General features: G+C 41.1%; 1 protein-coding gene across 1 annotated transcript in view; it reads right to left on the bottom strand.

The window, feature by feature from the left end:
* Positions 1-12,883, bottom strand: part of wnt11.S (Wnt family member 11 S homeolog) — a 49,850-nt gene that overhangs the window by 31,064 nt on the left and 5,903 nt on the right. The window contains 1 exon segment of the mRNA NM_001093610.1: positions 7,449-7,659. Within this exon segment, the coding sequence (NP_001087079.1) occupies positions 7,449-7,525 (77 nt within the window). The 5' untranslated portion in view covers positions 7,526-7,659.

Raw genomic sequence — 12,883 nt, 5'->3', positions numbered from 1 at the left:
TGTCTAATGAATGTATATTCAGAAAGTTGCTCAACGTTTTAATGTTTATTTCTTAGGATACAAAAATATTTTGTTTTTTACATTCTTTTAAAAATGAACAGTATTTATAGTGTGTAGTCCAGAGACACCCGGGATATCCACTATATCACTCTCACACCATTACCCTTCATTCACTGGCATTATAAACTATGAGCCTACTTCCACCAACAGATAGCATCATCATCATCATCGTTATCATCATCAGCATCAGCATTTATTTATATGTAGCTCCAGTAAGTTACTCTGTGCTTTTAAGTTCATTTATAACAACCAGCAGGGGTCTTACAATCATTACAAGCATTAAAGAATACAATAATGATCAGAGGGGCCCACCCAGGGTCAGACTTAGCGTTGCCATCTGTCTCGGTTTTGTCCAGATTAATAAAATGGGGCAGGATGCACCGATTGCCCAATTGCCATGTCATAGCCCTGCCCTCTACATCACATCGTGCCCCTCTATGTCATGGCCCCACCCCCACTATGCCACAGCCCTAGCCTAGTCAGACTGGGGTGTCGTATTGGGCTGTGTGAGGCTCAGCTGGGTCCGCCAGGACTGGGGCCCATCAGGTTATTTCCAGGAGGCCCGCTGGCCAATTCTGAGCCTGTTCTTAACTAATGAAGTAGGGCAGAAATGCTGTACATTATGTTTGAGGCTTCTGTACCAGCCCAAGTCAACCGCAGTAAAGATCTGTGTCTCCAAAGATGCCCCAGTAGCTCCCCATCTTCTTTTCTGCTGATTCACTGCACATGCTCTGTGCTGCTGTCACTTACTGAGCTTAGGGACCCACTCACAATATACAGTACACATAGAATAGAAATGTCACAATATAAGGCTGATTAGTAATTAATACACATAATTACTACATGGCAGCACAGAAACCAGTGCAATTAGCATCATAATTGAATAATCAGCAAACCTGTAGCATCAGCTTATATTACAGCCAGGGAAGCTCATTTTCTGCTGGATAATTAGTGACGAGCCCTAAGCTTAGCTTCTCAACAGCCAATCAGAGCCCACTGAGCATGTGAGTGTCACAGACACTTTCCAAGATGGTGACCCCCTGTGACAAGTTTGAAGTCCTGGATCGTTGCTGCTATTGACATATATAATAAGTTCATTATATAAAATATGGCATTTTTAACCATATTCATTTTTAGTGTTTAGTTCTCCTTTAATTCTTATCACAGGTCTGGCCGAGCCCATCTAACACTGAGTACAACCCATAATAGGTTGCTTAATGCCTAAACTTAGACGAGCAGTATGGCATCCCCTCTCAAACCCAATGAATAGATAGAGAAAGAGTATTTGGAGCATCCAGCAATCAGTCTCATTAAAAATACATAGGAGACTGGTCATGCTTACAAATACATATGAGCCTTGTCTATGAAGATTCTGATTTATCCAGGTCATGATGTACAGTATCTAGTAGAATTAAGTAAAAGGCAACTGGAGATTTTGAGTTTTTCTTGAAAACGTTTGACCACTTATCCGATGATGAGTGGTGAAACGTTTTCAAGAAAAACTCTAAGGGGCAGATTCATTAAGGGTCGAATTTCGAAGTTAAAAATACTTCAAAATTCGACCCTCGAATTGAAATCCTTCGACTTCAAATATCGAAGTCGAAGGATTTAGCGCTAATCCTTCGATCGTTCGATCGAAGGATTTTTCGTTCGATCGAACGATTAGATCCTTCGAATCGAACGATTCAAAGGATTTTAATCCAACGATCGAAGGAAAATCCTTCGATCAAAAAAAGGTTAGCAAACCTATGGGGACCTTCCCCATAGGCTAACATTGACTTCAGTAGGTTTTACCTGCCGAAGTAGGGGGTCGTAGTTTTTTTTAAAGGGAAAGTACTTCGACTATCGAATGGTCGAATAGTCGAATGATTTTTACTTCGATTCGTTCGATTTCGTTCGAATTCGAACGAATTTAACCAATTCGATGGTCGAAGTACCAAAAAAATACTTCGAAATTCGAAGTATTTTTCATTCGAATCCTTCACTCGAGCTTAGTGAATCTGCCCCTTAAATGTCCAGTTGCCTTTGACTTAATTCTACTAGACACTGGATATTATCCAGTTTTAACCTCCACCATAACAGAAATTTGCCATTAGTGTGTCACTATAATGAATGGTTTCAACCGGGCATTAAATGTGAATTAAAGCTCATGACCATGCATATACTATTAGCTAGCTGCTTTTATCAGAAGGGATGGAACAAGACAAGGTTGGCCCTTATGCACACGTCACATCACCATTAGCAGAAAGAGGATGTAGTGACAAGCGCAATTATTGCGACATGTATAACAAGCAAAGGGAAATTTAAGGTATCAGAGTGAAAGAGAATAGAAAGAGAAGAGAAAAAAACATTTCTTTCCCCAGATTTGTTCCAATAATTAATCGCGTGAGTGGTGCTCAATTGTACGCCTGTTATGTTTTCAAAAACCCAACATTTGTTGGTAAGAATTAGAGACAATGCTTCGGCTGCGCCGCTTTGTGTGAAATTGATCACCCGTATCGTCCCATTTCATTCTCCTCCATAGCTGAATTCCCCTGAAAGCTCAGCCTTTTCTTTTGTATCTAAGGGAATCCCACAAATAACATCTTTATGGACGGACAAAAAGGCTATTTTTCTTAACAAAAAAAGAGGACGAGGGAGAGAGGAATTCAGGAAATTCACAGAGGTGTAAAGGACCCTTATATAAACAGTAAATAGGGTGAAGATGGAGCCCTCCACATAACAGGACTGTCTTTGGGGGGAACTTTTACAGAGCCCTATATATGTATAAAATATCAGTACTTGTCATTGTCCTGGTGTCTCCTTCATGTTCTTCTGGTGACACCTCATCTGCCTGTACCTACTAGCAACCCCTTTCCTTCCTAGAACTGCTCCCCTACCAAGGCATTTTCAGACACCCGTGTCTGAACCCCCCTCATTTTTACTTCAAGCCCTCTTTGAAGGGCCCCTTTTGCAAGGTTACAGATAAAGAACAACATTGGTATTTTGGCCATAGTTCCAAGCTGGCCACCATCAGTAATCATACTAGCTGATATAGCAGGTATGATTCCGTTTCCAAAACTGTTCACTTTATAGCTGTAGAATTCAGTAGGTGTCTGTGTTACATCTCAAGTGCATAATCCAAGAATAGTAGTAATTTTAAACTGAAATGTGTTTATTTAGCAGTGTAGGCAAACTACATGTTTCGGGCATTACCCTTTATCATGTAGTATGTCTACACTGCTAAATAAACACATTTCAGTTTTAAATTACTGCCTGAAGCTGTTTTGATTCAACTACTATACTTGGACCCCATACTATGCTCGCTCACCAGGCACTCCCACCCCTGGATTGTTGGCCTTGCCAAGAGGGGCCCCTGTAAAAAAATGTCTCATGAATGCATGACCGCCCGGCCATGCCCATTATGTCCAACTCCCACCCACAATTCACCCAACTTGTACCACTCTCTGCAAGCCACATCACAGCTTCTCTCCACCTTCTCTTGGGGCACCCTTCTGCCATGGGATCTCTGACATGAGTAAACCATTTCCCTCCTTAATGGGACCATGGTTCCAAGTTGTGAGCAGGGCCCTCTGGGGCTATTTTTATTTTGTAACCCTTGAAGTTAAATTATTATCAGACCCTGTTTAATATAAAGTTCTGAGTTACAGTATATATAAATCTCACTCTCACGGAAAGTGAAACTTTCTGGGGAATCTAGGAATGTAGTTAGGCATTCTTTCCAAATCTCACCCTAAAACTGGCCTTCAAGCTAAATGCTCTGTGCCATCTAGGAGATTGATTAGACATTCTGCCCAAATCTCACCCTAAAACTAACCTTCAAGTTGGGCTATCAGTATTCTTCCCACATCTCAAACTATAGGTATATAGGTAAATAGGGCTTTCCAAATCTCACCTTAATATTAGCCTTCAAGTTAGGTTCTCAGCATTTTTTTCAAATGTCACTCTAAAACTGTCCTTCAAGATGGACTTTCAGGTATATCTAGAAGATTACTTAGGCATTCTTCCCAAATCTACCTTTATACTTGACCTTTAGCTTGAGTCCCCCTACTGCTACTGTTTCAGGCCCACCAGGGAAGCTAGCCTGCAGTTTGGGAACCCATGCAGTACAATATACTTGAATGTATCAGTCATATTAATGCATTATCAAGAATTCCATATTTAATTGTTATAGAATTTTATAAGGGTCATATTTGTCCTATTTTCCCCTCACTAAGCTGTTCACTAATAGTTTGGTGATGAGTTTTAATTCCCTGTATCCTTGCTGTCTTCCTTCCAATATCAATGCAACAATTTGAATTTTTATTCACATTTTATGTTGACTTTTTGGCCCACAATCAAAACCTTTTGACAATTTTCCAGCTCAACAGTAGAGAGGTCTATTATATTTCTGAAGTTGGCATGCAAAAAATGATCATAACTAATATTGCACAAATTTTCAGAGGTCATTTTTCTTCCATAAAAGAGTTTAAGAAAACACAAAAAGGCACTTTCAGCTGGAAAAATACACTATTACATTTTGGCCTTTGATAAATAGAACCCATTAGATTGCTGTGGAAAAGGTTTTTTCTATTTTGTTTTTGATATTGCCAATAGAAGGTCAGACTGTGACTCTCTTTGGCTTCCCAAGCTTTTATAATTTGCAAACATTTGAGAATTTTTAAGAACATGCCAATTGCTGGGGTTTGGACCATAAGAGATCCATGCTTCTGGTCCTTGATCACCGCTGGACATTAAGGGACAGGGAGTAAACCCAAACTGAAAAAAATGAAACAATGCAGGTGTATTCAATTCTCCTCCAGTCAAGACTCTAATTTCCATAATGCCTTACTGGAATGGAGGCAAGCCAACTTCTGATACAACGTTTCAGTGGTTTATATGGCCCTGCATAGTCTTTTGGCAGAAAGGAAGTGTAACATAAAGTATCCAAAACCTACAACAAGGTCTTCTGCCTATAATTTCCGCCTTTCACTTCAGAAGGAGCCCTCTGCTAATCGGATGACTCCAGGTATTAAAGTGAGAGGACCAAGGAGAGAGTTTTGGGTAGAAAAGGGAACCAAACGTGTACAGAATGGATGGCGAACAAGGAGTGTAGTCCAGGCGTCAATGCCAAACCAACAGTGGGGCAGAGGCGTAGTCAAGGTCACAGGCCGAGTTACACAGTACAAAGTCAGGATCCAAAGAACAGTCAATAACAGGCACGGGTCAGTACAGGCAGCGAATTAGCAGAAGTCAGGGACAGGCAAGGGTCAAGAACAAAGAAACCAGAATAGAAGCGCATCCAGGAACTATGGGTGTACCCGCCACCTCCCAGGTAATATTACAGGGAGGCTGAGTATACACCATACATTAACTTTATTCCTAAAGGGGCAGTTTACCCCTTGTTCAACGTGAGTGCAATGAATAGGGCTTGCACTGAACATACTTTTTACCTAATGTTTCAATCAGTAAAATATGTTTGTTTTTTTATTTCTAAAGTTAAACTGGAAAATTGAAGCTCCTCCATTTTTGGTCCTTGCGAGGCAGATAATTCAATTCCCCCTGCATAATGAACTCCTATATAACTGTAGGTTAGGCCAAAACAGTCACAACAAAGCAGTGGGGATTGTATACTGTTTATCAAATTATCAAGACAAGCCCTATTCATTGCTCCCCCAGCAAAAAAATCTAGAATTTGAATTTTGTTGGATTTGAATTTTATAAACTCGCATTTTTGAAACTTGTCCAAAAAAATCACAAATTCTGATTTTGAAAAATTTGTCAACTAAAGCCTGACAAGCTTCTATGGAAGGTGCTTTTCCACCATTCCAGCTAATTTATTGATTTATTTTTTTAATTTAATGCCAGCTTTTTTTCAGGGTCACATTTTAAATTCCATAATTCATAAACCTCCCTCCCATTGTAAGGACAGTTCCCTTTCCAATGTGTTTAAAGGGATACTGTCATGGGAAAAAAACATTTTTTTTCAAAATGAATCAGTTAATAGTGCTGCTCCAGCAGAATTCTGCACTAAAATCCATTTCCCAAAACAGCAAACAGATTTTTTTATATTCAATTTTGAAATCTGACATGGGGCTAGACATTTTGTCAATTTCCAGCTGCCCCAAGTCATGTGACTTGTGCTCTGATAAACTTCAGTCACTCTTTACTGCTGTACTGCAAGTTGGAGTGATGTCACCCCCTCCCTTTTCCCCCCCAGCAGCCAAACAAAAGAACAATTGGAAGGTAACCAGATAGCAGCTCCCTAACACAAGATAACAGCTGCCTGGTAGATCTAAGAACAACACTCAATAGTAAAAACCCATGTCCCACTGAGACACATTCAGTAACATTGAGAAGGAAAAACAGCAGCCTGCCAGAAAGCATTTCTCTAATAAAGTGCAGGCACAAGTCACATGACCAGGGGCAGCTGGGAAATTGACAATATGTCTAGCCCCATGTCAGATTTCAAAATTGAATATAAAAAAATCTGTTTGCTCTTTTGAGAAATGAATTTCAGTGCAGAATTCTGCTGGAGTAGCACTATTAACGGATTCATTTTGAAAAAAATGTTTTTTTCCCATGACAGTATCCCTTTAAGAGAGTGAAGAGTCATTAATGTAACAGGAGCCCGATGGGGTGTAAATCACTGAGCTGGCCGAATAACAAAGCCAGAGAGATAATGGTGAGTAATAAGGACAATAGGGGGCAGATTTACTAAGGGTCGAATATCGAGGGTTAATTTACCCTCGATATTCGACTAGGAACTAAAATCGTTCGACTTCGAATATCGAAGTCGAACGATTTAGCGCTAATCCTACGATCAAACGATCGAAGGATTATTCGTTCGATCGAACGATTAAATCCTTCGAATCGAACGATTCGAAGGATTTTAATACAACGATCGAAGGAATATCCTTCGATCAAAAAAGCACAGGCAAGCCTATGGGGACCTTCCCCATAGGCTAACATTGAGTTCGGTAGCTTTTAGCTGCCGAACTAGGGGGTCGAAGTTTTTCTTAAAGAGACAGTACTTTGATTATCGAATGGTCGAATAGTCGAACGATTTTTAGTTCGAATCGTTCGATTCGTAGTCGAAGTCGTAGTCGAAGGTCGAACTAGCCCATTCGATGGTCGAAGTAGCCCAAAAAACACTTCGAAATTCGAAGTTTTTTTAATTCGAATCCTTCACTCGAGCTTTGTAAACGTGCCCCTAGGAGTATTCATGTGCCAAACAATTCTGCACAACAATGGAACTACAACAATAATTCAACACATTTTTGGGATTCTGGGTATATTTCTTGCTTTCTGACATCTAACTTGAAGATCTCTGAAATTTTCCAAAAATTGTGCTTTCCAACAAATGTCAGGCTATAAACAGTTTCAGCAGAAGGCGTGAACATACTTACAACCATTTAATTCCTTGGCAGATCCTCGTGTGCAGCAGAAAGGTTAGAAAAGTCCCAAGCAGAAAATAAATCTTCATCTTCAAAACCCAATAACAAAATAAATTTAATAAAGAAAGGAAAAAAACTGTATCCAAAGAGAGTTCCGAGGTAATAAATTTCCAGCCTTTTTGTTGAAATTAATCCTTTAGGGTTATGGCCGTAAGCAACGTGCCTGCAATGAGAAAATAACACGAATATCATCAATTAATATTAAGGCAAATTCATTTTTCTCACTTAAATACAATTTGATGTCAAGATTCTTTCAGCATTTGCACAAAACAATCATTAAAGGAAAAATATCACAAAAACTGTAATTTAAGATTATGCTCATGGAAACCTTATAAATATAATTAGTTACAATTTCTGTGCTGAAATAGTCAGGTTACTCTTCCATATCCGTCAGTAGAATTTGCGCCGCTTCGCCGAAAAATTTGTTAATTTTGCGAAACTCGCGAAACATCTCGTTTTTGATGCCGGCGCCCGTTTTTTTTTATGCCGGTGTCCGTTTTTTCGGGAAAATTTTTTTTGACGCCGGCGAATTTTTGACGCGGATTTTCGCGGGCGTTTCACGAAATTATTCGCTGGCGGCGAATCGCGGAAATTCACCGCGAATTTGTGCCTGGCGAATAAATTCGCCCATCACTATCCATCAGCAAGTCTCGCATCATGCAGCTTGGTGTTGGAGTCAGTTATATTAAAAGACAGTTAGCTCTTGTCCGGAGAAAGTAACCAAATACCAATGTATCTGACAATGTCAATCAAAATTCTGAATGAAGGGAGACAAACTGATAAGAGGGTGAAAGTGAAGGGTAACATAGATTATTTTCATTTTGAATTGTTTTAATTTTTAATTCCATGAGAACAATCTCATATAAAATTTTAATTTTCACAACAGTTCGGGGCCGATTCATCAAGGGTCCAATATTGAGGGTTAATTAACCCTCGATATTCGACTAGGAACTAAAATCCTTCGACTTCGAATATCGAAGTTGAAGGATTTAGCGCAGATAGTACGATCGAACGATCGAAGGATTATATCTTCGATCGAACGATTAAATCCTTCGAATCGAACGATTCGAAGGATTTAAATCCAACGATCGAAGGAATATCCTTCGATCAAAAAAACTTAGGAAAGCCTATGGGGACCTTCCCCATAGGCTAACATTGACTTCAGTAGCTTTTAGCTGCCGAACTAGGGGGTCGAAGTTTTTTTTAAAGAGACAGTACTTCGACTATCGAATGGTCTAATAGTCAAACGATTTTTACTTCGAATCCTTCGATTCGAAGTCGTAGTCGTAGTCGAAGGTCGAAGCAGCCCATTCGATGGTCGAAGTAGCCCAAAAAAACTTCAAAATTCGAATTTTTTTTACTTCGAATCCTTCACTCGAAGTTAGTGAATCGACCCCTTCCTCTTAAAGGCAATGGTACGATAAAAAGGAAACACCAGAAAAAACAAACAGGATTTCTATACATTTGCGGCGATTGGTTACAGAGGCTCCAAAACAGTTAATATAAATAAGTAAATGAGAAATCATGGGGGCAGCCATTTTGGTTGAAATTAGGCAATAATGCACAAGTTTTAGATTTTGGTCCTTGGATATGTTGGTCTATGCATGTAACATCCTACTTTTGTATATAATAACATTTTGAAAAGGATACAAAGAGCACTTGAAGGTGTTCCTCTAAGATTGTTGTTTTCTGAAATTTTCCAAATTTTCAATTATTTTGAAAGCCCTTTTGAATACATTCGGGAACAAAAAGACGAGTGGAGAATATGTTTATAGCACCTGTATCCATAGGCAGTGACATTAATGGTATTGGCCTGTCACTGCACACATAGAGCAGATGATTTTAACCTGAAATTGCTTGCATTGTGATATCAACGGCATTGTGACATCACTTGTCAGTGTGGCTGAAATTTAAAAAAAGTTAAATTAATGATTGTTTGCTTTTTGTTTTCATCGACATGTGAAGAAAAATTAGACTTATTTGGGTGGTATTGCCATTTTCTCTGCTGGCTGGCTGAAAAATTGTCACATTAGCCGAAATATTTTGTACAACAGATACATTCTCTGATGGTTTTTGGTCAGTGATGCCACTTTCAGGTGTTGGGGACAGAGACAAAAAACGTGAATGGGATCTCAAAATAGTCTTAAATGTATTCACGTTTTTGAGATTTTTTTAATTCAAAAAATTTATAGATTAAAGTATGCAAATCACAACCCGTCATGTTTTCCATACTGCCCCTAGCATTGTATTTAATCTGATGCAGTCTGGGGGAGGATTTTTAAAGCTTTTTATACATATATATATACACACACTATAGGTGATACCCGCACTCTGTCACATGATCCACTTTCCAGGTGCTTGGTCAAAACGATATATAAATGAATTTGCAAAGGACCAGAACACTGTTTTTCAGATATCAAAAGTGTTTTATTTTTCACATCACAGTGCCTCCAACGTTTTGGCCCGCCCCCGTTGGAGGCACTGTGATGTGAAAAATAAAACACTTTTGATATTTGGCACCACATATAGACAAAGGCCCTCAGGTTAAGGTTGCCACCTTTTTAGAATAATTTTACCAGCAGGGGCTGGAGGGCGGGTCTACAAGGGGCGTGTTGTGATGTCAGCTGGTGTAACTATGATGTCACAGGGGGCAGAATTTCGTGTTGAAGCGACGGGACAAATTCGCCCATCACTAGTAGTTATTACAAATAACCAGCTACTATATTGCTGGTATTTTATCGGCTAGGCCAGTAGTATACCAGCCAGGTGGCAACTCTCCTACTACCCGTGTTATTTGGATGTTTAACCTGCCTTGAGTGCAGCAAAGACATGGAGACAAGAGCTTGGAGACTAGCACTGAAAGCTCTAGCACCCGCATGATGCTCTAGCGGCCGTTTTAAATCTCCCCCAGCTCGGGTAACATTTGAAAATACTTTTAGGGCTAGTCCACACGGGGAGATAGCCACGCGTTTGCGGTCGCGGCGACAAAGCGCCGCGCCAGTCGCCGCGACCGGCGCAGGCGACAGTTTTGTATGGGCGCCTATGTAAAAACGCCTGTGCTAACCACACGAGGCGATGCGCTTTTCAACAGTCGCCTGAAAATGCCTCGCCAGGCTTTTTCAGGCGACTGTTGAAAAGCGCATCGCCTCGTGTGGTTAGCACAGGCATTTTTACATAGGCGCCCATACAAAACTGTCGCCTGCGCCGGTCGCGGCGACTGGCGCGGCGCTTTGTCGCCGCGACCGCAAACGCGTGGCTATCTCCCCGTGTGGAATAGCCCTTAAAATGAAGCAAATCGGAATCGATGCAGTTGGTGGTGTCTTTGGATGTCGTCCAAGATGGAGGTGATTTCGATTGTGCAGCAATTAGTCCCTGTGTGTTCTTACCCTAAAGCACAATACCCCCTGCAATTGGGCACCGCACTATCCCTGGCCACTCATGGATCTGTTTATTTTCAATACTATGGGTACATGGTGCGGAAGTGAAAATTACTATATACAATCCCACTGTTCACTAGCGTCCCTAATGCTAATAACAGTTGCACTACAGGGGGACCTTCATCATGTTCTCCCCAGATAGTTGCACATGGCACATAATCTGAAGCAAGTCCAGTGGCTCAGCAAAAAGGTGCAGGGAGTTGTGCCTCAGGGCAATAGCAATTCATCAAGCACAAACACATATGGAGCCTGAACTGTTTTCTCTCTCCTCCCACAATGTCTGAACTTCAGTAGCTCCTACTCACTGGCCATGTAAGAGCCTTTGATAACCAGACTAATTGCTCCTCATTATGTCCTGATCCCATCTGGGGGTCACATGTATCTCATTTGGAGCCTTTAATGTGCAGGTGTTAATCTAAAGCCAATGTTTCCCCCATGCAATGTTGTGCTGATCTGCTCTTCATTTACTCCTAATTATGGCTGCTAATGCCAAACCCAGGTAACAATGAGCTCACAGCTTCCCTACTTTGTTGGTATTTGAACATTGGAGGGGGAGCTGCCATATTGTTTATTTTAGCTAGGACAGTATGAGGGTCTAGCTTATTGTGTGCCCAGAACATTCCTTCTCTGTATGGGGCAAATTCACTAAGCGCCGAAGCGCCGAACGCTAGCGTTAATTCGCTAGCGTTTGGCATTTTCGGTACTTCGCAAATTCACTAACGAACGCTGGCGTAATTTCGCTAGTGTAACTTCGCACCCTTACGCCTGGCGAATTTGCGCAACGAACGCAACTACGCAAATTCACTAACATGCGCATTGTTCTTTACGCCACCTTTTACGCAAGACTTCCTTCGCCACCTCAGACCAGGCGAAGCGCAATAGAGTAGATAGGGATTGCTTCAAAAAAAGTCACAATTTTTTCTAAGTCCCAAAAAACGCTGGCGTGTTTTCTATATTATGGGTGATAGGCTGAAAAAGATCGAAAAAATTTTTGGGGCTCCCCTCCTTCCCCCCTACATTTCCTGACTCATGGCAACTTACCTAGACAGTGGGCACATGTGTAGGGCAAAATAAAATTTTTATTTGATGTTTTGAAGGTTTTCTAGCCATTTGTAGTGATTGTACGTATTCCTCCATTGAAATTTGAATTTGGCGCCGTATGCAAATGAAACTTCGCTTCGCTTGACGAATTAACGCTAGCGCAACTTCGCAAACTTACGCTACCCCTGTGCGCAACTTCGAATTATAGTGAATTTGCAGAGCGCTGGCGAAAATACGCCTGGCGAAGTGCTGCGAAGTGCGGTGAAGTTGCGCCTGGCGCAACTTCGAATCTAAGTGAATTTGCCCCATATCTTTTACAGTACCGTATGAGTCGATAGCTTAATATGTACAAGCTAACATGCTGATTTAACCAGCATCCCAAGTGGATCTCCCGGCTAGTGATGGGCGAATTTATTCGCCAAGAGCGAATTCACGGCGAATTTGTGCGATTCGCCGCCAGCGAATAAAACTTCGCCGGCGTCAAAATTTTTTTTTCTAAAAAACGGACGCCGGTGTCAAAAACGAGACGCCGGCGCCGTTTCGTGAATTTTCGCCGTTTCGCTTCGCCGAAAAATTTGCGAATTTCGCGCAAAATTCGCAAAACTGTGCAAATTCGCGAAACGGCGCCGGCGTCTCGTTTTTGACGCCGGCGTCCGTTTTTTCGAAAAAAAATTTTTGCCGCCGCCGAAGTTTTATTTGCTGGCGGCGAATCGCACAAATTCGCCGTGAATTCGCACTTGGCGAATAAATTCGCCCGTCACTACTCCCGGCATGTAAAGATTTTGGCCAACTTGGGGCCCTTGATGCAAGATGATAATGATAGGGGGAAACCATCTTTTTTTCTGTGCTACAATGACATATAAGAATTCAATTCAGCGATGACCAAATTAAACCATGTGCCTTAGTGAT

Source organism: Xenopus laevis, chromosome 2S (assembly GCF_017654675.1).
Source record: "Xenopus laevis strain J_2021 chromosome 2S, Xenopus_laevis_v10.1, whole genome shotgun sequence".
NCBI classification, from domain to species: Eukaryota; Metazoa; Chordata; class Amphibia; order Anura; family Pipidae; genus Xenopus; species Xenopus laevis.
The sequence above is the reverse complement of the archived record's forward strand: the minus strand, read 5'-3'. Positions and strand labels throughout refer to the sequence as shown.